At 38.0% G+C, this 27150-nt stretch overlaps 1 protein-coding gene across 1 annotated transcript in view; it reads right to left on the bottom strand.

Annotated features, from left to right (window-relative positions):
- The window catches only part of capn5b (calpain 5b), a 58309-nt gene extending 43689 nt beyond the window's left edge, over positions 1-14620 (bottom strand). Inside the window, exons 1-2 of the mRNA XM_042431985.1 lie at positions 14134-14620; positions 13822-14033 (exon numbers count right to left, since the gene is read on the bottom strand). Coding sequence (XP_042287919.1) covers positions 13822-14033; positions 14134-14158 — 237 coding nt within the window. The 5' untranslated portion in view covers positions 14159-14620. The remainder of the gene's footprint in view (positions 1-13821; positions 14034-14133) is intronic.
- Between the last annotated feature and the right edge of the window lie 12530 nt (positions 14621-27150).

Below are 27150 nucleotides of genomic sequence, written 5' to 3'. Positions count from 1 at the left end.
TTTTAGCACTAAGCACCACTATACTGTTGTTGGATATAAGCAATCAGTATGTTTTTTGGGTTAATTTAGCAATCTGTAATGATTTGGTAGTGCAAACGATAATGTGAATGCTAACGCTAGCTAATGCTAATTTGCGATCGTCATTTCCAGTAAGTACACAACGGCTGTGTTTGATTTGAGACAACACTACCCTGTCAAAATTTGCACACTACGCCAGTAATATATAGTGTACACAGTGTACTACATGAACGTGTACTAACAGAAGTATGTGATTTGAGACACAGCTCTGGTCAAATGGGTCGTTGATAAAGGCAAAAACAGCCTCCGACCTTTAGGTATGAGGGCTTGTTGTCAAGCTAACACATTCTGAACAAAACTGATATTGAATGCAAGACAGACACCAAAATCAAAGTGCAATCTACCGCTTGATGCACTTGAGACCTGGTAGGAGTCTGATTGCAATTGATGCTGTGCTCTAACAGAGAGTCAGGGGGAGAGATGTTCAGATGATGTAGGAGAGATTGTTCCTCTAAAGCTTTTCAAACTCATATTTAACTCTCAGATGAATTATTCCTCTGATGTTGTCTGTCAGCCATGGAAAGAAGATGGACTGTGTTGAGAGGGAAATGCACACAGATGGACTGGTGCAGATGCTTCACATTTACACCAGGTGTTAACATGCAATATGTATCTGAATATGTTAACTGGATGAAGGGGGGGAAAGGAAGTAAATGCACACATAGCAATCAGACTGGATCGGTTTTCCAATGCTTCAAAATAATTCTGGAGGCTGTAATCATACCCAGCGTAATACCCTTTGATGTATTATTGGTATATTTATAATTTGATATATTATTTGTCCCCTAATAAACAGAAACAGGAGTCAAACGGATTGCTGAACCAAACCAATGACCCAGGATTTCCATAACTTTGACCCAGAATGGTCTCAATAATGTACAGTCCCATATACAATGTAGGAAAGTTCCCATTTCCATTTGGTACGGCCAACACAAATTACCCCTCACCAGTTTCATTCTGTGGAGTCGATGATAGTGTCTCTCATATTGTGTAGACTTTGCTTTTGCTGCCTTTACATATTTTCCACATTCCGCAAAGATCTTCAATTATTCCCCCCTCTTCAAATCCTCTTCTCAAATCTCTGCCACTGTGATCACATTCTTAAGAAAAACTTCTGTCCAACATGTTGAAAGGTCACCTAACTCTGCCTCTTCCTGTTATCTCAAGCTGTCTGTCAAAAAGCCAAAGACGAGTTCTTTCTCGACAAAGGAAAAAGAAGAAAAGCCCCATTCAGCAGTATCACTTTGCGGTTCAGGAGGCTCTCAAGCAACTGCTACAAGGTGCAAGACCAGGGTCATGGGACCAACAGTGGTAGAGGTAGCTGAGGTAGCATTAGTGCTAGCATCTGTTTACCTTCTTAAGTAACATTAGCCTAGTTAGCAAGGCACATAAAAAGTAGCCTACAGATGCCTTGAGCTGTTCTGTCATGTGACCCTCTCCTTGCACATCCCTCGAGAATACTCTGCATCACTTCACTTGACCTGAGACACAAAGTCCACAGATTTCACCTACCTAATTTGCGTATTGGAATCAGATCATAATGCAGAAACAAGATAATGAGAACGCCTACATATTATACCAAGTGTAAAAACGCCCCAAGATCTATGTCATTATCCCGATAATGCATCCAGATACAGATCACATGTTCATACCAGATGGAGGTCTAAGATCCTGAACAATTCCACAAAGACACGACTGAATCAAGGAAGTCATGATCGAATGTAACTTGTCCAAAGATAGATTTTTTTTTACTTTTTTTGACAGAAAAAAACTAAATAAAAAAAGGAACAATCTAACTGTGCAAACCACTTTTTTGTTCTTTGAACTTTAGTTGCATGCACCCCAGTCTCCCTTTTTGTTTTTGGATTAGTGCTTTTCACTTTAACGTCTTTTTACCAGAAGATCAGTTGTACAGCGATTGGTCAAAAGCTTCTGCCAAATGAATAAATGAAAATTTAAGATTACAGCAATCTAAGTTCAACTCTTTTCAATAGACTTAATAGGATATAACAACATTAAGTAAAAAAAAAAACCATGATGAACATATATTTAGTGGACATTAAGTCTCTTAATGCCACATTACTACGAAGCAGCACTATCAAATTAAGTTTTTTCTAACTGAGCTGACCTGTTCACCTTCAAGCGGTGCTCAATGACATCTAATATCTGGGGAAATTTAAACGAACTGAAAATAAAGGGACACCAATTCAAAAGGACAACAGGAGCAACATGAAATCTGACTACGGCACCTTTCAAATATCATTAACTTGAAGCCATAAAGAACAAACTTTTCCTGACATTCAGAAGAGAAAAAAAAAAATCAGATCGAATTCTTTCAGTCATGTGACATGCTGAACCCAAACAGGAAATATAACTGTCTATGGAGCTGCATTGTAAAACTCATGTCTGCACCCCCTACAGCAGACTTCCAACACCAATTTAAATGCAGTAATTATAAACTCAAAGGTTAAAAACTCTCTTTGATCAAATGTGCGTTTATCTTTATCCTGACAAATGTTGGAGACGGTCCACGAGCGTAGGTCACAAATAATACCTGGTCCATGTTGTTGCCATTAACTGAAGCCTTGAGTCTGCACAGTATTTGACCTTAATTAAAGAAAACATCCAGTAACTTTTATTCAGAGGAATTAGCAAACTAGCTGACTCCTGAGTGAGTGAGAAAGTAAATTCCTGGGGGAATGAGGAGGTCGCAGTTGGAAGCTAAATCTGACAGATGGCCTGGTGTCTTGGCTCGTGACTGCGATGGGGAAAACCATGCTGTCATCTGGCCTGTGTGGACGGCCAACAGCTTCACCTGCAGAGACTGAATCCTAAGAAGCTTCTGTGCTGGATGCCTTTAATACTGTGGCAAACACAACAATAAGCACTGCTCTGAGTTAAAGAAAGAAAGGTTACTTTTAGGATAAACAACATAAACACAGTATTATGCTAAAACATTCCATGAAATTCCGATCCCAATCATCCAGCGTAGGGCTGCATATAAAGATTATTCTCATTATTGATCAATCTGCAGATTATTTTCTCAATTAATCATTTTATCTGTAAAATATCAGAAAATTGTGAAAAATGCCCACTATAATAATATTTTGTAGAGCTCATGGTGATGTCTTCAAATGTCTTTTTCTGTCTAATCAACAGTCCAAAATCCAATGATATATAATGTGTGATAGCAAACTGAACTGATAGCAAACTGTGTCATAATTTATGACTCAAATCTTCACATTTGAGAAGCTCCAACCAGCAAATTTCAAATTTTTGCTTAAAAATGACAAAAACAATTATTCAGTTATCAAAATGGTTGCCGACTAATCAATTAATTGACTAATCGTAGCAGCTCTAATCCAATGTTCTAGTCTTAACCAGCACTGTTGTTGCTAAAGCTCAGAGCTTCCATAATATCATTAAAGATGCATTATCTCATTTTTGGCCACTTTAGGACAGTGCAATAAGCTGTAAACAGAACATCTGACTTATTATCACCTAATACAACCGATATGGCATACATGTTAGCAAACTGTTATACTGTTATAGAGCAACATTAGGGTTCATTTGGAGTTGTGTTTCTGTCCATCTGATGACTCCAAGTCCAATATTCACTCTCTTATAGCTCTGTGCTGGTCTCCAAAGAAAAATGCTCTTCAGCTGCTAAATGCTCCACAATGTTCGCTAGCTAGTCGCTGACTTTGTCTGCTGAGCAGGAAGCGGACAGCAGGATTTATAAGACCTATTTGCTGGAAAAAGCTGCCTGCCGCTGCTGCTAAAAACAAGACTGATAAGAGTGGAGCGAGTTTGCAGGCTGGAAACCAAAACAATTAACTAAAAGACTGTCAATATAAAAAAATATTGATTAGTGCAGCTTTAACGATTCTGACATTTCATACTGACCAGAGGCCGAAACATGTTTAACATCCCTTTATCTGGTTAAACAGTATTACCCATTTCCTCTGCAGGTATTTTTCATGATCTGCTGAATAACTTTGACTGACTTTATTCACTGCTGTTGTTCCTGTTATGATTAATTAATTTAGACTTAATTATTTTCAAATTGCTAACATGTCTTACGAACTGTGCAGCATCTTGGGATGGCATGCGTCTCCTCCTCTAAATGAAAGTTATCCATGCTTGATGTTTCTACTCTGTGATGTACAGAAGTCTTAAACATTTCATACTTTGCCTGTTTCTTAAAAAAGAATAAAAAGTTACCAGTGTGTTAATTTCTCACTGTTTGGTAAATTTATTGCTGAAGTTTTCACACTATGTGAAAATCTTTGAGCTGTGATGATGTGAGCTGATATTAGTTTGATGACTTGAGCCTTCCTGCAGCATGCATCACAATAAGCCACACAACTTTCACCAGTATATTAGTGGGCACAGATGCTTTAATGTGGAAAAAATGCAGTTGGACTGCAGACAGATGTTTGGGAAGATGTGATCTGTGATGATATAAGACTTTAGCTTTAATACAAGGGAGGAAACAAAACAGATGGGAAAGTATTGAAAGGAATAGAGTGAAAACATAATAAAAAAAATAGCTGCACTGCAGGAAGAACTGGACTGCAACAGTCTGGCCAGCTTCAGACTACAAACTACTGGAGATTGCAAGTCGGTCTATTAATCATGTAGTGGCTAAAAATGGCCAATTTGTTTGTGACATTTCTGGGATAATGAACAATTAAGACTTGGAGAGTGTGGATGTTGGCAAGATGGCATTCTCATCTTGCACCATACTAACTTATTTGATCATCAGTTCTAAGGAAACTGGAAAAAGAATAACAGCAATGCCTTAATGATGGTCATTTAAGATCTCAGTTAAGAGCTGCAACAATTAGTAGATTAATCAATTAGTCAATCAACAGAAAATTAATCAGCAATGATTTTGATAATCGAAGAATCATTTCAACTTTATTTTGTAGCAAAAAAAATCACTGTTTCCAGCTTCCCAAATGTGAATATTTTCTAGTTTTCATTCTCCTCTATGTTAATAAACTGATTATCTTTGGTTTTTGGACTATGATCAGACAAAATAACATATTTTGAAGAGTATCCATGGGCTGTGGGAATTTTCTGGACATTTTACAAACCAATACAAATTATCTACCGATCAGGAAAATAATCAGTAGATTCAACAATCATGAAAAGTAATTGTTAGTTGCAGCCCTACCTCAGTTACAGATCATAAATGTTCCTGGCAGTTTATGTTTAGAGAAAAGGGTAACCGGAAGAAGTTTGAATTATGAAATATGACAAATAATCTGTTGCCTGAGGAAAAGATGTGCAGAGGAGAAAAAAAAAAGGATGCGATGAAAGTTGAAGAATTGATGATTCACAGATGATGCAGTCCCCCAAATAATCCAGTCATGATTCAGAAAATGACAGCTCCTACAGTGGAGAGAGATGGAAAGCTGGAGGGAAGAGCCGACCCATCAATAATCAATACTCTGAGGAAAAAGGAGAAGGAAACAAAATGCCTCTTCCAACAGATGGAAACACTGTGGAATAATAGTGTGTTTCTAGCTATGTGTATTGATTATTACCTACAGTGCGACTCCAAAGTGTTGATCGAGGATGACCAATAATTCATAATGCTTGTTTTCTCCTCATTTCTGACTCTGTGTGCAAAGCTTTTCAATAAATAAGTACTTTATTTACTTTGAAAAATATCACTAGTCAGTAATATCACTAACAAACACACTTCTCTTTATAAATCAAAGCCTTATGGTGGTTGTGACATCATTGGTGTGTGTTTACACCTGAAACACGCAGTGACATGTAGATGTAGAGACAAAGACTTCAGAAACTACAATCAATGAGGTGACAGAAGAACCAATCAAGAAGGAGCCTGAAATGAAACATTACTGCAGCTTCAGGGGAGTTTTGAGACACAGCAGCAACTAAGTGGAAAATCAATTCAAAGTTTTATATATATTTTTTTTTTTGGATACGTGGAGGCGGAAAACAAACTGAACACACCGCTGAGATATTAGCACCTTAAAAAGTTGATATGGCGAACTTGCTAGCAAACAGTTGGTTATTTACACAGGCAGCTGACTAAGGTAAGCCCAATATTCACTCTCCATTTAGCTCTGTTTTACTCTCCATTAACATCGGAGGTAAATCTGGCTCTTTAGCTGCTAAATGCTCCACTATGTTCAACTAGTAAGCTAGTCGCTAACTTTTTTTGGCAGCTGTTTGGTGCTGGGCAGCTAGCGTACAACAGGTTTTTGCTGAAAACGGCCGCCTGCCTTGGCTAGAAAAGACTATGAAAGCAGTAAGTGTGAACCAAAACAGTCAAGTTGTGGGCTATAAAACCAAAACAATGGGCTACAAAGACAATAAAACGCTCTATAAAGACAAGAGGAACTGCAGAGTTGGTGATCATTCTCTGTGGATTTGTCACTATGAACGACCTTTTCACATTCAAGTAGTTTAAGTAGTCACATTATCCTTTGCCAATATAAAAATACTAACTAAAGGGGTTATTTTAGGTTAATTATGTTTAATTCCACTGCTTTCAATTATTTTTGTTTGCTTATTGTTCAGTTTACAATTATCTCAAATATGTACCATGCCCTAAATAATATGAATGTACACATTTTTGTCATTGGAGTCCAGAGATAATGATAATCTTAGAGTTGTAAGTCCAGGAATTCACAAAAATGTATTTTTCAGTAAAATGTCATGAATGTGTTCAAAATGTCAGAAAATCTAAAATGGTGAGAAGTGATGTCAAGCATTACAGCAGGTGTACAAGTTACTTGATAAATAATATAAAACTGGTTGTTATAATTCCATCATCTGGCTGGCTAACTTTAAATTCCTGACTGAGAGGTGACAATTGTGACTGCAGGCCTTAAAGGGGAACCCCAGCAAAATACATCACAGTCTGTTCACAGATCTCGGGGAGTACAGTACTACTAGATATCTGAAAAAAGAGTTGTGAAAGTTATAAATGCTCTTGTATCTCCAGAGGAAGCTGTGTGAAATCTGATAAATTGTCTGAAGTGATGTCACTTGAGTCAGCGTCTGTTGGGACTACAAGTTTGAAAATGAAAAATCTGGGAGTATGAAGTCTGTAGCCTGCTCCTCATCTCTGCTTGAGGCTAGCTACATTAGCCACTACTAGCATAACACACCCGAATCTGTACAGTCGAGTGAGTCAAGTCAAGTAGCATTGTGGGTAATGTAGGCACCAGGTTTTGACAAGGAAAGAGAACGCGTTGAATAAAACCAATTTTATCTCTGATTCTGTTGCATCGCTTTTACTATTTTTTGTCATTGTGAGTCTGATAATGTTAAGGAGCGCAATGCTAAATCAGTGGAGTGACTCTTTTAATGGTTTCCAGGATCTAGGTTAGGGAGGAGAAGAAAAAAACAGAATAAGACACTGAGGAAGAGGAGAAAGATCAAAAAGAAAAAGTGCCAGATCTTATTCCCACATAGGGCATTAGCATGGCCATGAACAGCATTTATCTAAGAACAACATGGAGCACACAGCTTAGTACTGGCAGCAGTCACATCAGTATCAGTGAAGGCACTCGGGGAAGTACCATGGACAGCTCCTGTCTTACAACAGTGAAGGGGCAGAAGAGTTTAGCCCTCGACAGCCGGCCTTCTTTTCCTTTCTATCCAATCAATTGGTGAGAAAAAAAAGTTGCATCTAGGGAGGCAGTATCACCAGTGGATGATGATGTGCCAGCCTACACTTAAGCAATTTTCTCCACACACTCCCTGGCACTGTAGCATATTACAGGGAGAGCCTGTTACTTTAAGTGTTTTATTCTGGGTATGATCTAGCCATGTTGTTGCTAGTGACTCTAGGCAATGTAGTTTCTCTGAAGTGACAATTTCAATGCTGATGTACAGTGTGCATGCACGGGTCAGCCAGTAAGCTTTCGCATCAAAACACACAGACATGATACACATATTTTTAGATTCAGTATGACTTAGGAGTTGGTTTGCTCTAGTTTGAATCAGTGAACGAGTTGGTAAATCTGGTGCATTTTCCTCTCGGTTTCTTTTCACACAGCCAAAAATTCAAGCAAACCAAAATACATCACTACAAGCCACATGAGAACGTTCATTCCACTCGCTGTTCAGATATGTCTGGGGTGGTTGCAAAAAGATAAATGAAAAAGAAGGTCCTATTTGCCCAAATATCAAAATGTTAATTAATGGAATGTACTTTGTTGCACTAGTCCATGTCCGACCTCATCCCAGTAAGCACATCTGGCTACGGGAGCCTGGACAGTGACCACCTCCTCCAAGTGTCTTGGTACAGTTGTTTTGGTCGGCACCAGAGTACGATTGCTGTGTTCAGACGTGCCCAAACAAGTCGCACCAAGAGGGATGATGAGCTAGTTCAATTCAACCAGACTAAAAATCGCAGGTCTGAAAACGCCCTCACACTTCGGGGATATCAGCATGTGTGATGTGCATCACAAATTAATAGAAATCATAGAAAAATTATCATTATTATTATTAGTAAGTAGTCTACACAACCCGATGTGGGAATCAGGCCACTCACAAAGCTGTGCTTGCCTCACTAGTTGTGCACTGAATAGCAGTAACCTTGGACAGGTGAAGCTGAAATTAATTCAAGTCTTTTATGAATGGAATGCAGCTTGTGCCGTATCTTCATGCAATAATGGAGACAAACTCATAGCTCTCATTTAACATTTTGTTTTATTTTTTTTCCACATGCTCTTATCTAACGTTTTGTTTTATTTATTTATTTTTTTTACATGCACAATAATGACTCATAATAACATAAAAGAAACTTCTCAGTCAAAAAAAGAAAGAAGTAAATTGGTTTAAATAACATCACTTAAAAGAAAAAAAAAAAGAGCATGGCAAATGCCAGCCTTATGTGACAACAGAAAATGGCTATAAATAAACAAAACAGACTTTAGTTGTCTTAGTTGCCTTCTGGCCTTAGTTGCCAGAAATGTTGCTATCAAGAGTCAGTCAAACGGAACAGATACGCAGCTTCCTGCAAGGCATCTTTACATCAAATAAAACGTTAAGTAGACCATGTCGTTTAACAATGAATCCCATGACTAAAACCCTAAGGCTGAAATACTCACATTTGGTTAATGGGAGAAATTACATTTCCCCTCTGACACCAACTTCTTCACATCAGGCTTGACAGCTGTTAGGCTTATTGGCAAGCGGTCCTTCAAAGATTGGTTTGACAGTCGGTCCTCTCATGCGTCTTGATAGTGTTCATCTTTGAGAACGTACATTTGCATGTATAGTTTCACCCAAACATGGTGAGCACATACATAGCCAACGTCTTCAGTGTGCCATAGTCTTGGGAACAAACCACCCAAAAAGTGCTCAAGGTTTCAGCACCACGGAGAGCAGCTTTCATTTCATTGGAGGCCTGCATGTCAACTGGTACAACAGCATCACCTTTAACGGAGAATTCTGCACCTAGACTTATTGTGAATGGGTCATGCACAAATTCAGTGACATCCCTGCAAATGGCAGAGAAATTCTCCCTCAGCTGTGTGATGAATTTTTTCATATTCTCCGTGACGTTGCTCTCACCCACTGTCTTCAGGGTGTTGAAGTACAGCAGCCTCCCTGATAGCAAATCTGCTTGGAATAGATCAAGTTTGTTCCCAAAGGCATCAAGCTTTTCCATCATATCCACCACAGATTTTTCTTTCCCCTGTAGTTGCAGATTGAGTGCATTCAAATAGGAAAATATGTCTGCTAAAAATGCAACGTTGCACATGAATTCTCCGTCTTGCATGATGAGCAGGTGGTCAGCTGCTACTTTTGATTTACTTTGCTTCAAAAAACTCCACAACTTGATCCCTCAGTTCAATGAATCACTTCAAAGCTTTGCCCTTACTCAGCCAGCGCACGTCATAGTGCAGTAAGAGGTCATCGAGAGTAGCTTGAGATTCCAGCACCAACAGGCAATGCCACATAGTAGAATTCTGATGAAGTTAATTATCTTCATCGTTTTGTCAATAGCCTCTTTCACATCCCCACTTACTTTGGCGCACAGCACGCTTTGGTGAATGAGACAGTGAAGTACATTCGTTTTTTGGGGGTGACATTCTTAATTCTGCTCACCAGACCACTGTTTTTGCCAACCATTACAGGAGCACCATCTGTGACGATTAGGTTGACTTATTCTAATGATGAGCCATGATTTTTAAATAGCTCCTCCAGTTTTCCAAAGATGATGTCACCACTGGTTTTAACTTCCAGAGGAATCAAAGCCAACAGCTCTTCTTTGAAATCTTTCCCATCAAAATAACTCACAAAAACACACAACTGGAAGGTTTTAGTGTTTTCAGTGGACTCGACAACAGCCAGGGATACGTGTTGAGCTTCCTTGACCCCATCAAATACAAGTCTCTGGACGTCCTCTGCCATGACATGGACACTGCAGGTGGTACTTGAAGCAGACAGAAGTTTTTGTTTAAGAGAGGCAACTGTCTTGTCCATAGATTTGTCAGTGGTAAGTTCCTCCAAAACAGTGACCATGCACTTAAAAACCTCAGGATTGGTAAATAGTTTATGTTTGGGGAGAACCCAGACAGCTTGAAGAGGTGCATTTGTTGTCCTCTCTCATTCAGTTAAAGTTTGGTTAATAATTCTGTTGACATGGGAATATCCAGCTTTCAAGGGGCAAATTTTTTGCGATGGGCCTCTGACTGCTCAGGGTATGAGCTCTTTGAAAGTTGCATGCCTTGCGTGAGGGTGACACCTAGCATTGCATTCTTCTGCAAAAGTGATTGTTTCATTGCAAATGAGACACACAGATTTAGCTTTACTGAAAGTAGGCATGATGAATGAGTAATTATCAGTCCTTTCTTCATTAAAGCTGCGTTTTTCCACATTAACTTTCCGTTTTAGGCTCTTTGCTTGCCTGACAAACAATTCAAAAAGGCTTTTCTTCCTGCAAATGTTTTCCACCAACCAGAGCACTGCATAATAGCGTCAAAAGCGGTTAAAGTTAGTACTATTTCCTGCCAATCAGGACACTGCATTCTGCAATTACAGAATTACAGATTTTAACGATCATTCCTCAGTGAACTTCTTCCTTGGCAGAGGACTGAGAGCATTTTCTAAGCTAATAAAAATAACATTAATTTAGTAAGAAAGTGAAATTATTAAACAATAATTAGGCTAATTAGGCTTTAATATTCTAGCCCCCACAGTGCCTGCTTCAAAAAATTCTGGCGCTTGGACAAATGTGGTTGATGACTCCTGCAGTAGACGTTGGCTGCAATGTTATAAAATTAAAGATTGATACAAATACAAATATTAGACACAAACTACATGAATATCATATGCTATAATAATGATGCCACCACGGGTAAAGAAGAAAAGAAACCACATCACCGCAAACAATATTACAATGATTCGTTTATCAGATATCATGATTTTAACTGTGCACAAAACTGAGCGTCACATCATTAATGTGCGCAGCAGGCAGCAGCAGATTCTGGCAGCATGCTGGTCAGAGATCAGGGAAGAGTGTGTTCGGGTGTTGGTGGGGGAGTGACTGATTGAGTCTGCTTCTGCTGACAGACTGATTACACTCAGAGAAGTGAACAGGGAGCAGTAATGCACCAGTATATGAAGGGGGGGAAAGAGAGGGAGAGACAGGGAGGGGTGCGGCAGACCATCCCTCATCCACCCCCCCCCCCCTCCTGCATCAGGGAGGAGGGCTATCCCAGCTTCCCTTCCTCCCAGCATCGTGATCTCCTCTCTGCAGTATCTTCTCCCGTTGCCAACTCCTGTAGGCTTGGCCATGACATACAACACTTCCTCTGAAATTCTCTTTCCTCTGCTTACAAGTCCATTATGGTCGATTCTTCCACTTAAATTCCTGCTAACACATGATCTCCCATAGATTTGAATGGCATTATTGCCCAGAGTGGTCGGATACGCCACTTAGATTAGTTTATGTGAGGGAAAGCAGACCTAATCTTACAACAAATTATCAAAAGATGCTGTCTAGATATCAACTTTTAAATTATTTTATTGCTATTGCTAGTATGTACTCATTATTGGACTCACATCTTGTCCTTGTAACAGTGATGCACAGATTCTTCTTGTGGTTCAATCATTGTTGGTGTGGACATTGTTTTTTCTCTCTCTAATGAACAATAAAGTCAGATAGGCACGTATTAGGCTTATTTTCATTACTGATCAATCTGCCGATTATATTATATTCTCAAAAAATGTCAGAAAATAGTGAAAAATGTTTGTTATAACATCCCACAGTCTTGCTGATCAGTTTTCCTGTGAGATTGAAACACAATAGAGCTATGAATCCCTGTTTGATAAGAATTAACTTTAAAGACATACGTGGGAACATTACTGCTGTTATTTTAGCGGTGGATTTAGAGCTGCAAAGATTAATCGATTAGTCGATCGACAGAAAACTCTTGGACAACTATTTTGATAATCAAATAATTGTTTGAGTCATTTTTTGAAGCAAATGTGGCAGAAATATGCAGGTGTCAGCTTCTCAAATGTGAAAATTCGATGCTTTTCTTTGTCATATGTGACAGTAAACTGATGTTCTTTGTGCTGAAGACATTTGAAGACATCACTTTTTTTACTATTTACTGATATTTTACAGACAAAACTAATCATTCATTAATTCAGAAAATAATCAGCAGACTAATTGATAATGAAAATAATAGTTAGTTGCAGCCCTAATAAGATTGAACTGTATATAATTCAACATGATAAGAGGTGAGATAACAGTAGTGAAAATCAAATCTGTTACTAAAACTGCCATTCTTGAAAGTTTTCTGACAATTTATAGTGATTTCAGACCCCCACGTAAACCCATACTTATAGGGGTTTACTCCAGTCTCAGGACTCCACTTTTGGCAGCATTATCCTTGGCAAGTAGCCTGATCTGGGGCTTACACATGGGGCATAGACTATTAATGTGCCTTCAGTCCCCTCTCGGTGCTCTGCAGAACAATACACTCCTGAAATTATTAATTTATTACTCCAACCATTCTCACGCACAGGAAAACAGGCTCCAAAGCATCACACAGAGGCAGCAAAAGGCACAAAGACAACGAGAAAGTCCCTGTTTGATGTCAGCTGACACCAAAAACTTGCAAAGCCTTTTAACCATCATTGATGACTGATTACTGTTTATTCGGAGCAATATTTTTGTTTTGTTCAAAAACTATGAGCTTGAACGCTTCTCTGATGTTATTTTCAGATATGGCTTCCTTATAGATTTATGTCAACTGTGGCTTTCTCATTGCTGTACAATGAAATAATGAAAAGAAGATCAATTTTTTTGACATATATATAGTAAGGTTTAGTAAATCACTAAAGCCAATTAACGCCCTTATATTCTAATGACTGGGAAAACAAGCAAAGCAGCATACAAGCACAAACAGTAAAGCGGGAACTGCGGCTCTGATATCCGATATATGCCGCTATTTTTGCGCAAAAATAAAAAAAAAACCGTCCAGTCCGTTTTATAAACATGCCTCTCACCCCTACCCTCACCTCCCGGTATCGCCTCAGCAACCCCGGTCAGAGAGGCCATATAAACCCACACGGCTACGGTAAGTAAGTAATAGGATCTCGGATCTGCTGAGATTTAACAAGCCGTTTCGTGCTGCTCTTCGACCGCCGCCTCTCCATCTCCAGCAGCCCTTCAAAAAAAGCACCTGCTTGCCCAGGAAGCAGTACGAACCGGTTTCACGGCACGGTTACCTGAACTGAGGCCTCTCCGGTGGCAACGTGGTTCTCTCTCTGATCCTCCTCCGGGGGTCCAGCCGGTCCGGCTCTCACTCTCCTGGGGCTGCTGGGATTCCTCACCACGCTCTCCCTGGTACCTGGCGGAGCTCCTCTCTCTCCTCTCCTCACCCGAGCAGCGTCAAGCCGCCGCGGAGTGGAGCAGCTGCAGAACAGGAAGCTCTCTTCTTCTGGTTTTCAAAAGAAAGTATTTATGAACAGTTTTGTAATGTTTGCAACTGTCTTCATGAAATGTCTACGCTGAAATGTTTAAATAACTTTAAGAGGTACGTCTGAGATGCAGGTTGGAAAGCATCACTTCAGTCTGGAGAAAGGAAGATCCTGCACTCTGCTCCTGCTCAGCATCACAATTTATTGATTATACTAACGTTTTAGTCCCTCTGGACCTTCGTCAAGAATATTTTAGACTATTGTGGTGGAAAACTGCCTTTCCATGAATAGGTCAGTAATTGTGCAAAGATAACATTTACGTCAATAAGAGATAGTTCCCAAGGGAAGTTGTTAATGTCACATTTTAATTTTCTGTGTGTAATGAGTGAAGGCTGCTGGGCCATGTGTATTGTGAGAAATGGCGGAAATGTTAGAGAAGTCTGAGACACCGTTGTTTTCTGAGATGAGTCATGTCTGGATTATTATCAAAGTGTTAATATCAAGCAAGGTGGGGTTCAGCAAATAAGCTCCACATTAGGAGGAGTTATGAGAGGTTTATAATTTAATGTTTTATTATTTTTCATCAGGTTATTTTGTCCCGGGTCAAAGCCTCAGTTTGGTCTGTATTTCACTTTAATGCACAGTAAACCTATTCACTTTGAACTCTCTCAGCTTCCAGTGTATTCTTTTGAGTCTTTTTCATAACAAGTGGTAAATTAATATCTGAGTTGTGGGTGACTTGAAGATCTCTGGCCCATCTGAAGATTTCCCCGCGACACCTGTAAAGCTGCACGACAACACTTACTGTATGATGATGGAAGAAGTAACCATATAATTCAATTTGAAGCACGATTACTTTCAGAGTCAAGAAAGTTCAATAACTGTGCAAATACAAGGAAAAAAAATCAATAAATAAAAAATAAAGTAATAAAAGAAACGTTTAAGGAATCAAAAGTACATAAAAATCAATCATAATGTGATTGTTTAATATAAACAATCACAAACAGTGCAAATTGTTAGTTGAGGTAGACGAAGCAATCGAACATTATAAAAAGAAATGCTCAGCAAAAACCTGCTGTATGTTTTGAATATCCCTCACCCACTGTAAGCTTGTAGGAAACTAATTGAGCACATGGATGGACGATTCAGAAGTGGATCAAGCTTTTCAAAGGTTTTATGGAAGTTGGATAACCACTGGCATCCACTATAACAGAAAAATCCATCATGTAGGAGGAAGTTACAAACATGTCCAAGCTACCTTTCAAGTTTACAAGGTTTTTTATACCGAAACATACTTCAGGTTTCCACCTGAGTATTCCTTTAAATTATTGTAATTTCTCTTTATCAAAAAAAGAACTTAAGTAATAACAGACTGACAGAAGCAGATCCACATATGTACCTTTATAGCACATGTGTGCAGTCAAACTTGTGGCTTGGTTCACTCTTTCAACAAGTCATTTTCAGTAGGAACTGTTTCAGTCGTTTACTATCATCAAAACACATAAGTATTTTCTTGATAAAGGTTTGAAAGAGTTTCTTAGGATAGTCTAAATGCAATGCATACATTCATTTTTCATTAGGTTCTTTATCCCGAGACTGAGGCCTCGGTTTGCTTTGTATTGCTCTTTATGCAGAGTAAACTTATTCACATTGAACTCTACCAGCTTCCAGTGTATTTCTTTGAGTCTTTCTCTTATAAGTTTTGAGTTTAATACTAAGTTGTGGTCGACCTGAAGATTTATTGGCCCATCTGAAGATTTCCCACGACACTATTCTTACAACAATGATCTTAACTAATGCTCCTCCCATTCTGTCTGCACAGGTGTGGGACAATTATTAATCTCCTGTTGGAGTGTCTCTCAGTAATTGACGGTGACATCACATTATCACATTAAAAGAAAAACAGAAACAAGCGACACATACTTATATCTATTTACAAGAATATTTACAGAAATCACATATCTAATGAATGAAAACATCGGCCTTGCTGCTTTCATAAGTCCAAATTCAAAGTTGTGCAATCATATGAAATACTTGTATCTTGAGTGCACCATAAATAGATCTATTTGATCCCAGAGTTCCTTAGAGCATGACATGCCATGGAAAGAAGCTCAAGAGAACTTCTTCAAATGTCTTGTTTTGTCTGATCAACAGTCCCAAACCCCAAGATATTCAATTTACAGTGATATAACATAGAGAAAAGCAGCAAATCTGTATATTTGAGAAGCTGAAAGCAACACATTTTTGGTGTTTTTTCCTTAAGAAAATAGTGTAACAATTATATAAAATAAAAATATAATTGCTGTATTACATTTTTCACATTTTTACTTGGCTGTAAACTAATCAAAAGTTCATATTCATGTGTTTGGTGCACATCTAGGACTAAAGAGGCCTAAATCACCTGACTCACCAAAAAGCAGCTATTGTATTGGTCAGATAAAAAGTTACATTTTGTATTTAAAAAGTCACTTAAGCATTTCATTGAAGTCCTTGTTAACTGGAATAATTAGGAATTAGGACTGTAACACGAACTAGAAAATGCATGTGAATGCTGACAGCTGAAATGAATCACAAACGATTGCAGAAAATGCAGAAATCTGAAATGAATTTTATTTTTTTTAAAAGCTGAAAACTCAAATGCATTGCACTGCACTGCTGAAAAACCTGGGAGCTGAAATGTAAAAGTGGGAACATTGGAAACTGAACTCTGTTACCTAAAGAAGCTAAGAGTTGAAATACATTGATAGAAAAGCTGGAAGATAAACTTTAATACTTTCAAAGATGGAAGTTGGAATAAATTGCCTGAAAAGACTGAAAGAACAAATGTTTTGTTTTAATATCACACAGATGAACTGAATCGCTAAACATGTTGGAACAGAAAAGGCATTGGCCCAAAGAACTGAGAGTTGCAAAGCATTAATGAAAATGCAGAAATGTGAAATGAATTGCTAGAGCTGGAAGCTAAACTGCATTATCTAAGGAGTCTATGAGTTGAAATGCATTGCTATTGCTATGCTATGCATTGCTAAATTATTGAAAAAACTTAATATTTTAAAAAAGTATAAACGGTAGAAGAAAGTTAAATGGATGCATAAATGTCTGAAGGACTACTTTTACTGCAATACATTAACTACATAAAGCTCATAATACTTATGAACTTTTACTTCGATAGGATTTTTCATGCAGGAGCATTTGTACTTTATTGGTACTTTTACTTAAGTAAAGGATTTGAATACTTCTTCCACCACTGGGTGCCTGGGTATAATAATAATAATAATAATAATAATAATAATAATAATAATAATAATAATAATTATTATTATTATTATTATTATTATTATTATTATTATTATTATTATTATTATTATTATTATTACTATTAATATTATTACTATTAGTAGTAGTAGTAGTGGTAGTAGTATACACCCATGGTATTTTACCATCCTTTTTTGTGTTAATGAATTGGTTTCCATTGGTACACACACGCTCCCAAATCTATTTTATTTTGAAGGCGTAAGCAGGAAGTGTTACGTTTCCTGTGCCAGTACATGATAGCGGTCCTCACCTCAAGCGAGAGAGGAGGCTGCGCGTGGATGTGAGAGTGGGGTGGGTTGGGGGAGCTGCAGACTGAGCATGCGCCGAGCCACCAGGCCTGCTGTAATCCCCTTTGTCACAAATAACAGGAGGATGCGATATGCTGTAATTAAGAAAATCTATCTGCCTAATTACAGCCTTCCAGTTTGTGCTGCTTATATCTGAAAAATAAACACAATCCGTTTTATTTTATTTTTTATATTTCTGTTTGAGAAATGCCAATATCAGCAAAAACAATGATTGGAAGCTTTTGGATATGGGATAAGAGAGACTGGATGCTGCTTTAAGATATGAACATAATGTGATGTTACATTCATTGGTGGACATTATTATTATTATTATTATTATTATTATTATTATTTGATGCTACTTTATACTTCCACTCCACTACGTCTCAGAGGGAAACATTGTACTTTCTGCTCCACTACATTTATCTGACAGCTTTAGTTACTTTTCAGACGACATGAAACACGTTGAGTTTCTATATTTAAGAGTTATTTAAGATTAAACCAGCGGTTGCCAAACTTCACATAAGATCAGCGTGTAGTTGTGTCTCCTTGTCATGTTTCAGATGTCTGTGAGATGTTGCTCCTCTAAAGTTTGTTTCAAATAAATAAAACCCAAAGAGGTAAAACTCCAGTATTTCACAAAAAAAACGCAGGTATGAAAGAAAAGTTCTGGAAAATAAAATCAAAATGTTTGTATCAGAACTTTGTTTTTTCTTCTTTCTTACACAAACTATCACCTCACAATCACTCAGTTTTATCTTGTGACTCTTATAAAATCCTGAAGATCAAATAATCATAAAATGCTGCAGTCAGTATTAATATTTTTCTTTATTTATTTAATACAGTCACAGTGATTTTCTGCAAAACCACTACTTTTCCTTTAATACTTAAAAAAGTTTTGTTCGAGGTCATCCAAATATGGTATGTACCAAGTTTGGTGACGACAGGATGAAATATGCACAATAAGAAGCACAAACTGTGTTTACCAAAAAATGTGAAATAGCAGAAACATTTTATTGGCACAAATATCTCCATCGATTGATTTCAGCCAAGAATCCCACAGTTGCTTGCAGCAATCTCACAATAACAATTTTTTTTATTCAACCAATGAAACTGGGTCACATATTCATTACTATTGTTTGACGTGCATCACAGGATTTACGGTGTTGCTAAAAGTCAGAGGAGCAGTTCTCTTTAAAACGGCCCCTGTAACACACAATGACGTCATAGTTTGGATTGTTTTAATGGTGATCAGAGAGAAAACCATCCGACTCCTCTGACACACGTTTTAAAAAGACACACAATGGCCTCCATCATGTAAAATTGTCCAGAACAAAAAGTCGGGGATGTTCATGGAAAGCAGGTTGTTGTTGTTGTTGTTGTTGTTGTACACAGCCCCTCCGCCTGCCTTTCACACTAACCACAGGGCCCAGTGGAGTGTGCTGGTGTGACTTTGCTCTCAGGCTCTACTGACGGATGAAACTGCCGCTCTGACATGTGAGAGAGAAAAAAAGGGAGATGGTGGGTGATAAAGGTCAAGGGTCACATCAGCGCTGACAGGATTTCCCATCGGCATTTGTATTTTGTTTGACATATTTTAATGTTGGAGTTCAATTTCAGCATGCTTAGTTTTTCAATTGAGGAGTATGAAGTCTCAGTATTTTGTAAGTATTGTAAAGACGGATACTACAGTATATTGTCCAGAATGATACCCACAACACAGGAAGACTTTCATGTCAAATTTTCTGACTATCATGATGTAACATGTTCACAAATCCTCTGTTTTGTTAAGATTATGAAATACAGATTCAGATATGACCTTATTATGAGAAATACTGATCACCTTGAGTTCACACTTAAATGAAGCGTTCTCCCAGAAAGCTTGTGTACCAAGTTTAATTATATTAAAGACAACAAAATTGTAGTTCACCTCTTCGGGTCTTAGATCATCAGACACCCTCGCCCGGGCGACCCAGTCAAGGGTGATCTGCCCCCGACTTGTGTCCAAGTGGCCCACTACTCCAAGGATCCCTCCTCCGGATCCACAGCCATCTTGAGGCTTTCTCCGCAGCCTCTATGATGTTCTTGATGGCTCTTTTGCACAGCTGGCCTTTTACTCCAAGGAGTTTGAGGATTCGGTGTAATGACTGGCCAGCGAAACCCCTGCACCCCACCTCAACTGGTTCACCGCGGGCCTTCCAGCCTTTGCTCCTGCACTCCGACACCAGCTCAGCGTATTTGGCTCATTAGCCTCCTCAATCCGGTCTTCCCAGGGGACAGTAAGCTCTACCACAACCACTTGCTTCGTTGACTCTGATGTTAACACCATGTCTGGACGGAGTGGAGTGGCTGAGCTGCTTTCCCAGGTTGACTTGGAGCTTCCAGTCCTGTGCAGTGGTGAGAAGCCCTCCGGAGGAACTTGGCTGATGTCGTGCCTTCTCCCCAGCTCTGACGAAGGTGATGGATTGCTTGGGGGTGTGCTGGCACTTGCTGAAATATCATGTTATAATGTTACTGTAGCGCCAACTGTGGCTGCATGTACAATATTCCCAAATTTGGTTGCAATCGAATTTAGCATTGAAGAATTATGGCTCGTTAAGTGCATCAGGCCACGCCTTCAAAATTTTGGTAACTAATTACGTACAAACGATATGTGATACCCAAAAACGAACTCATAAGTCTTGTTTTGGGTCATCTAAATATAATATGTTTGGTGAAGATTAGATGAAATATGTGCCAAAAGAAGAAAAAATGCGTTTACCAAAAAATCCAAAATGGTGGAAACATTTATAGGCGTGGCCTGTATCAGTTTTGCTACACCTCACGGTTCATGAGTTATTAGCCAAACGTAAAACATGTAATAACTGACCACATGGTGGCGCTATAGGTACCATGTTTTAATATGTTATGCATTTCCACATGGGACACCTGTCCATGAAGTATGAATACTTCTTTTAGTTTTTTAGATTTCAGCTCTCATACTGAGATGGATCACTCCTCCCATAAACCGCCATTATGAATTTTAATATATATATTTTTTAATGACATAAAATTAGTGGACTATGTTAGAAAAAAGAAAAATAATAGCAAACATCTCCTGAAGAAGACGCACACTTGGCTGACTGACATCTCGCCTCTCCCTCCATTTGTCATTGTTTTAAAAAATCTTAATTGTATTACATGCAAATGAAGACATTTGACTTTTGCTCATTATCTATTCATAAGAGAAAATGAACAGAACATTAGTGGGTCACCAGATGAGAAAGAGGAGGGAGAGGAGAGGGAGGGGTGAGACAGACAGTGATGATCAGTATACGGAGTTAAAGAGAACAGGCGGCTTCACACACACTGTTGTTAGTTTGGCTTAGAAACTCCATTTGAACACCAAAACGTGCATCTTCTTCAGGAGATGTATGCTATTACTTTTATTTTTTCTAGTATATTCCAATGATTTTATATAACTTTATGATTTTATATGTTTTTATATAATAAGTGTGATTGCTGCAAGCCTTGCCCTACAGTATTATAGGGATGAAAGGATTGTTTTTAGAACAATCCCAAAAGTTAAGAGACGTCAGAGTGCTGTGATGTAAAGCTGCCTGTTCTCTTTTACTCTGGGGAGCACAGATAAGCATGCAGTGTATGATTGCAACGTTGTCTCTGGAACTATCCTCATAATTGTATTGTTTGTATTTTGCAGCAGGAGGGCGAGACAGATATGGCTGATTGGTGCGGTCCACTTCAGCCCTGAGAGCTTCTCTGTTGTAGTCGAAGATGAAAGTGTTGGGAGTGGTCTCCCCAGGTTGGCTGATGCCTTTGTACTGCTGTTTGGCTGAATGAATGCATTGCTTTTAAACTATCCTAAGAAACTCTTTCAAACCTTTATCCAGAAAATACTGTGTTTTGATAATGTGTTTTGATGATAGTAAACGACTGAAACAGTTCCTACTGAAAATGACTTGTTGAAAGAGTGAACCAAGCCACAAGTTTGACTGCACACATGTGCTATAAAGGTACATATGTGGATCTGCTTCTGTCAGTCTGTTATTACTTAAGTTCTTTTTTTGATAAAGAGAAATTATATAATAATAATCTAATAATAATAATAATCTAATAATATTAATCCTCTTCTCATGTAATTTATATGATCAAATGTTGTTGTGGGTTATGTTGGTAAGACATCACGTTCATTAAAACAGAGAATAAGTGAACACAAGAGCTCCATAAGGAGAAATGATGGAGATTACCCAACAGCAGTACCTCAAACATGACATCTTATCATTCAGGTTCCAGGGTATCGATAAGGTGACTCTGCCAGAGAGAGGTCGTCACCTTGATGGACTTCTTAATAGAATAGAAGTATACTGGATATTTAATTTGTAAACTTCATCCCCCAAAAAATGAACCGAAGAGATTCCATGGCATGTCATGCTCGAAGGAACTCTAGGATCAAATAGATCTATTTATGGTGCACTCAAGATACAAGTATTTCATATGATTGCACAACTTTGAATGACTTATGAAAGCTGCAAGGCCGATGTTTTCATTCATTAGATATGCGATTTCTGTAAATATTCTTGTAAATAGATATAAGTATGTGTCGCTTGTTTCTGTTTTTCTTTTAATGTGATAATGTGATGTCACTGTCAATTACTGAGAGACACTCCAACAGGAGATTAATAATTGTCCCACACCTGTGCAGACAGAATGGGAGGAGCATTAGTTAAGATCATTGTTGTAAGAATAGTGTCGTGGGAAATCTTCAGATGGGCCAATAAATCTTCAGGTCGACCACAACTTAGTATTAAACTCAAAACTTATAAGAGAAAGACTCAAAGAAATACACTGGAAGCTGGTAGAGTTCAATGTGAATAAGTTTACTCTGCATAAAGAGCAATACAAAGCAAACCGAGGCCTCAGTCTCGGGATAAAGAACCTAATGAAAAATGAATGTATGCATTGCATTTAGACTATCCTAAGAAACTCTTTCAAACCTTTATCAAGAAAATACTAATGTGTTTTGATGATAGTAAACGACTGAAACAGTTCCTACTGAAAATGACTTGTTGAAAGAGTGAACCAAGCCACAAGTTTGACTGCACACATGTGCTATAAAGGTACATATGTGGATCTGCTTCTGTCAGTCTGTTATTACTTAAGTTCTTTTTTTGATAAAGAGAAATTACAATAATTTAAAGGAATACTCAGGTGGAAACCTGAAGTATGTTTCGGTATAAAACACCTTGTAAGCTTGAAAGGTAGCTTGGACATGTTTGTAACTTCCTCCTACATGATGGATTTTTCTGTTATAGTGGATGCCAGTGGTTATCCAACTTCCATAAAACCTTTGAAAAGCTTGATCCACTTCTGAATCGTCCATCCATGTGCTCAATTAGTTTCCTACAAGCTTACAGTGGGTGAGGGATATTCAAAACATACAGCAGGTTTTTGCTGAGCATTTCTTCTTATAATGTTCGATTGCCTCGTCTACCTCAACTAACAATTTGCACTGTTTGTGATTGTTTATATTAAACAATCACATTATGATTGATTTTTATGTACTTTTGATTCCTTAAACTTTTCTTTTATTACTTTATTTTTTATTTATTGATTTTTTTTCCTTGTATTTGCACAGTTATTGAACTTTCTTGACTCTGAAAGTAATCATGCTTCAAATTGAATTATATGGTTACTTCTTCCATCAACATACAGTAAGTGTTGTCCTGCAGCTTTACAGGTGTCGCGGGGAAATCTTCAGATGGGCCAGAGATCTTCAGGTCACCCACAACTCAGATATTAATTTACCACTTGTTATGAAAAAGACTCAAAAGAATACACTGGAAGCTGAGAGAGTTCAAAGTGAATAGGTTTACTGTGCATTAAAGTGAAATACAGAGCAAAGGCTTTGACCCGGGACAAAATAACCTGATGAAAAATAATAAAACATTAAATTATAAACCTCTCATAACTCCTCCTAATGTGGAGCTTATTTGCTGAATCCCACTTTGCTTGATCTTAACACTTTGATAATAATCCAGACATGACTCATCTCAGAAAACGATGTTGTCTCAGACTTCTCTAACATTTCCGCCATTTCTCACAATACACATGGCCCAGCAGCCTTCACTCATTACACACAGAAAATTAAAATATGACATTAACAACTTCCCTTGGGAACTATCTCTTATTGACGTAAATGTTATCTTTGCACAATTAATGGCCTTTTCATGGAAAGGCAGTTTTCCACCACACAGGTGTTAGAAGTGTTGCCTATAAAACTAATCAGGCCATTAAGTTTTACTTTTTGTTTCTCATTTAAATGGCGCTACTCATGTGAGATTAGGGCTGCAACTAACAATTGTTTTATAGTATTGATTAATCTGTCGATTATTTTCTCTGTTTAATCAAGAAATTGTTTGATTTATAAAATGTAGCAAGAAAAAAAGCAATCGCAATTTCTAAAGATTGCTTGTCCGACCAACAGTCTAAACCCCAAAGTATTTAATTTGCTATCATAAAAGATAAAGATAAGCAGCAAATCTCACAATTGAGAAGCTGTAACTAGTGAATGTTTGAAATTATTGCCTAAAAAGTAACTGAAAACAATCAATTGATTATCAAAATAGTTGCTGATTCATTTTCCTACAATCAATTTATCATTTCAGCTCAGTGTAAAATGTGCCTCTCCTGTTTTCAGCCTGATGTTGGAGATGCTCGTCAGCGTGAAACACTCGGTTGCTCCTGTGGAAAAATACTGTAGTTTTACAAGAGATGTTTCAGTCTCTGATAATGACTGTTTATGCTTTTTAAAAGTCAAAACACAGAGTTTGAAGGAAGAGAGAATCTGTAGGTTTAAGAAACAGGAGAGATCACCTGCAGTTTGTATTGGAGTGGCATCATTTTAGAGTCAACACTGTGGGAGTGAGACGCGTTTAGAATATTTTTTTTCTGGTCTAAAAACTCTGCTCTCCCCTCTGCCTGATCACATGCTGCACACTGCAGGTGCAGCAATCACACAGTAAGAAATTGTCCATGATGATTGAATTTTGATGGCTAAACACACTCTAGGTTTAATGTTGTGCTGTTTACTGAAAGTTTGCTGTTATTTTTATTTGTTTTATTTCACTGCCTATATGTATATATTTTGTTATTTTAAAATAAAAAAATAAACTAATCTAATCTTATGACTTGATGTACAAGTTTCATGTATTTTTTATGTTTTATATAAGTTAGTCTGTGTGCTTAAAGGACGGGTTCACAATTTTTCAAGTCTGTCTTAAAACAACAGTCAGGAGCCCAAATGAACATTAAAACATTTTTTTCTTGCTGTAATCATTCCTCCTGTTCATACTGACCATTAGAAAATCCCTTCATAATGTACTTACAATGTAAATGATGGAGGACAAAATCCACAGTCCTCCTTCTGTGCAAAAAATGTATTTAAAAGTTTATCTGAAGCTTCAGCATCCAAATGAGTCAAATCAAGTAGATAAGTCTCTGTGTGTTCTTATATTTTACGTGACTGCAAAACAAATTTCCCGTTGCAGACAATAAAGTTAAAGTTGAAAGTAAAAGGCAACTGGGGAGCATCATTCTCAAGCATATAATATAACTAATACAACAAATTTCCGAAGAAATTCAACAAATAGGCAGTGAAGCTGATTGAGGTCAGTGAACTGTCTTAGAATAACAAGGAGAAATCAGTATTTATCAAACATTTATGATGAGGTAATGCATTAATGCACACTACCTACTTACATTACTTCTTCAAAGCCATGTTTGGTGCAGCATTGCTCTGGCGCCATCTACTGGTCAACCACCACTTTTCATACTCCTCTTGTCTCCATGAAGGAGAGTGATTTATCCTGTGGATAAACTATTATTTATTAACAAAGACATACTCCTCCTCTGCAGCGCTCGATGGCTGGAACATCTTAATGTGACTCCCCTGATTAGAGGTTTGATTGAAGCAGAGAGACTTAAACTTTAAGTAGTCGTGATGATGCGCTATGCTGTAAGACGCTGTGGATATGCAAATGTTCCTTTAATATCATTTTTCATTAATCTTTTCGAGCAGATTGTTCCCTCTAAGTCATTTTTAATGAATCTAGTGGTATGACTCTGAAATGGTGATTTCAGTCCGGTCAGTCCTCCAATTTGGTCCAGATTATTGAACTGATTGCCATGAAATTTTGTACAGACATTTAATAACGTTCAGATGATGAATCCTACTGACTTTGGTGACCCCCCCCCCCCCCCCCCCCCCCGACTCTTTCTCTGCCATCTGCAGCAGGATAACAGTTTTAATTCTGAGTGACAACTATTGCTTATAAATTAAAAACAAAGAAATTGAAATTCATTAGGATTTGAATGAATCCTACAGACATAATTAATGGGATTCGGAATGCTAATGATTTTGACGATCCCGTTTTTATCTCCATCACCACCAGCAGGCTGACATTTTTAACATTTTGGAAGACAGCTATTACATGGATTTGCGGGATGACAGATTTTCATGGTGCCCAGAGGATGAAGATGAATGAATTTGGTGATCCCTTGACTTTTCCTCCAGCACCAACAACAGGTCGAAGTTGTCACTTATAATGTGGAATATCTCAACATGTGCTAAATGGATTTGCACAAAACTGAAGACAGACATTCGTGCTTCCCAGACGATGAATCCTACTGTCTTTGGTGATCCCCTACAAATGTGAACCTCATGATGGCGCAAAAGGTTTCCTCATGTTTTAGTGACAGATCTTGACAAATATTGAATGGATTGCGATGAAATTAGGTACAGACATTGATATACCCCTCAGGAAAAATTGTATTCACTTTGGTGGTCCCATAACTTTTCATTCAGTAACCAGGGGAAACCATTTAAAGGCTCATTTTCAACGATGCCCTGACACAAAACCTAAGAAGATTTATGACTAAATACCTGCAAAACTAATGACATTCCCTTCAGCCTCGACTGTACTTTGTGTTTAGTGCTAATTAGCAACTAAGATCAGGAACACAGACACCAACATGTTAGAATTATCAGTGAGCATGTTAGCATGCAAGCATGTGGTTTTCAGTGTTTTTTCTTGTGTGTGTGTGCATGCGTTTTGGCTTATTCACACATTCATTGCCTCAAATGTAACAATGGTTTGGAGAAATCATGTGAAAAATTTCTTATATTTCATTGAGGTAGGCTTGAAAAAGGCACTTCCCCTTCAGGACAGCTGAAGACCATCAGCTCAGAATTTGTATTCATCTACCAGAACGTCTGTGTAGGGGTAAGAACATATATGTACGTGTGTGTAGGTATATAATACAATGCTATAGTTAGTAAAATTACATTAACAGAAGTCAAGACATCCGGATACTTCCCAGAGTTCTGTATTGAGAAACCCTGCTTCAGTCTCCGAGGGTAACAGCTGATGTGGTTACTGTTCACCTCTGAACTGCCTGCATGTAGAAATAAGAGCAGCGTTCACTCAATTAATGGGAAAAGGAACGACAGTATACGGGAGGGAGAACAGTAGAATCG

The sequence above is a fragment of the Thunnus maccoyii genome, chromosome 13 (genome assembly GCF_910596095.1).
Source record: "Thunnus maccoyii chromosome 13, fThuMac1.1, whole genome shotgun sequence".
NCBI classification, from domain to species: Eukaryota; Metazoa; Chordata; class Actinopteri; order Scombriformes; family Scombridae; genus Thunnus; species Thunnus maccoyii.
Note: the sequence above shows the minus strand (reverse complement) of the source record. Positions and strands in the feature narration are given on the sequence as shown.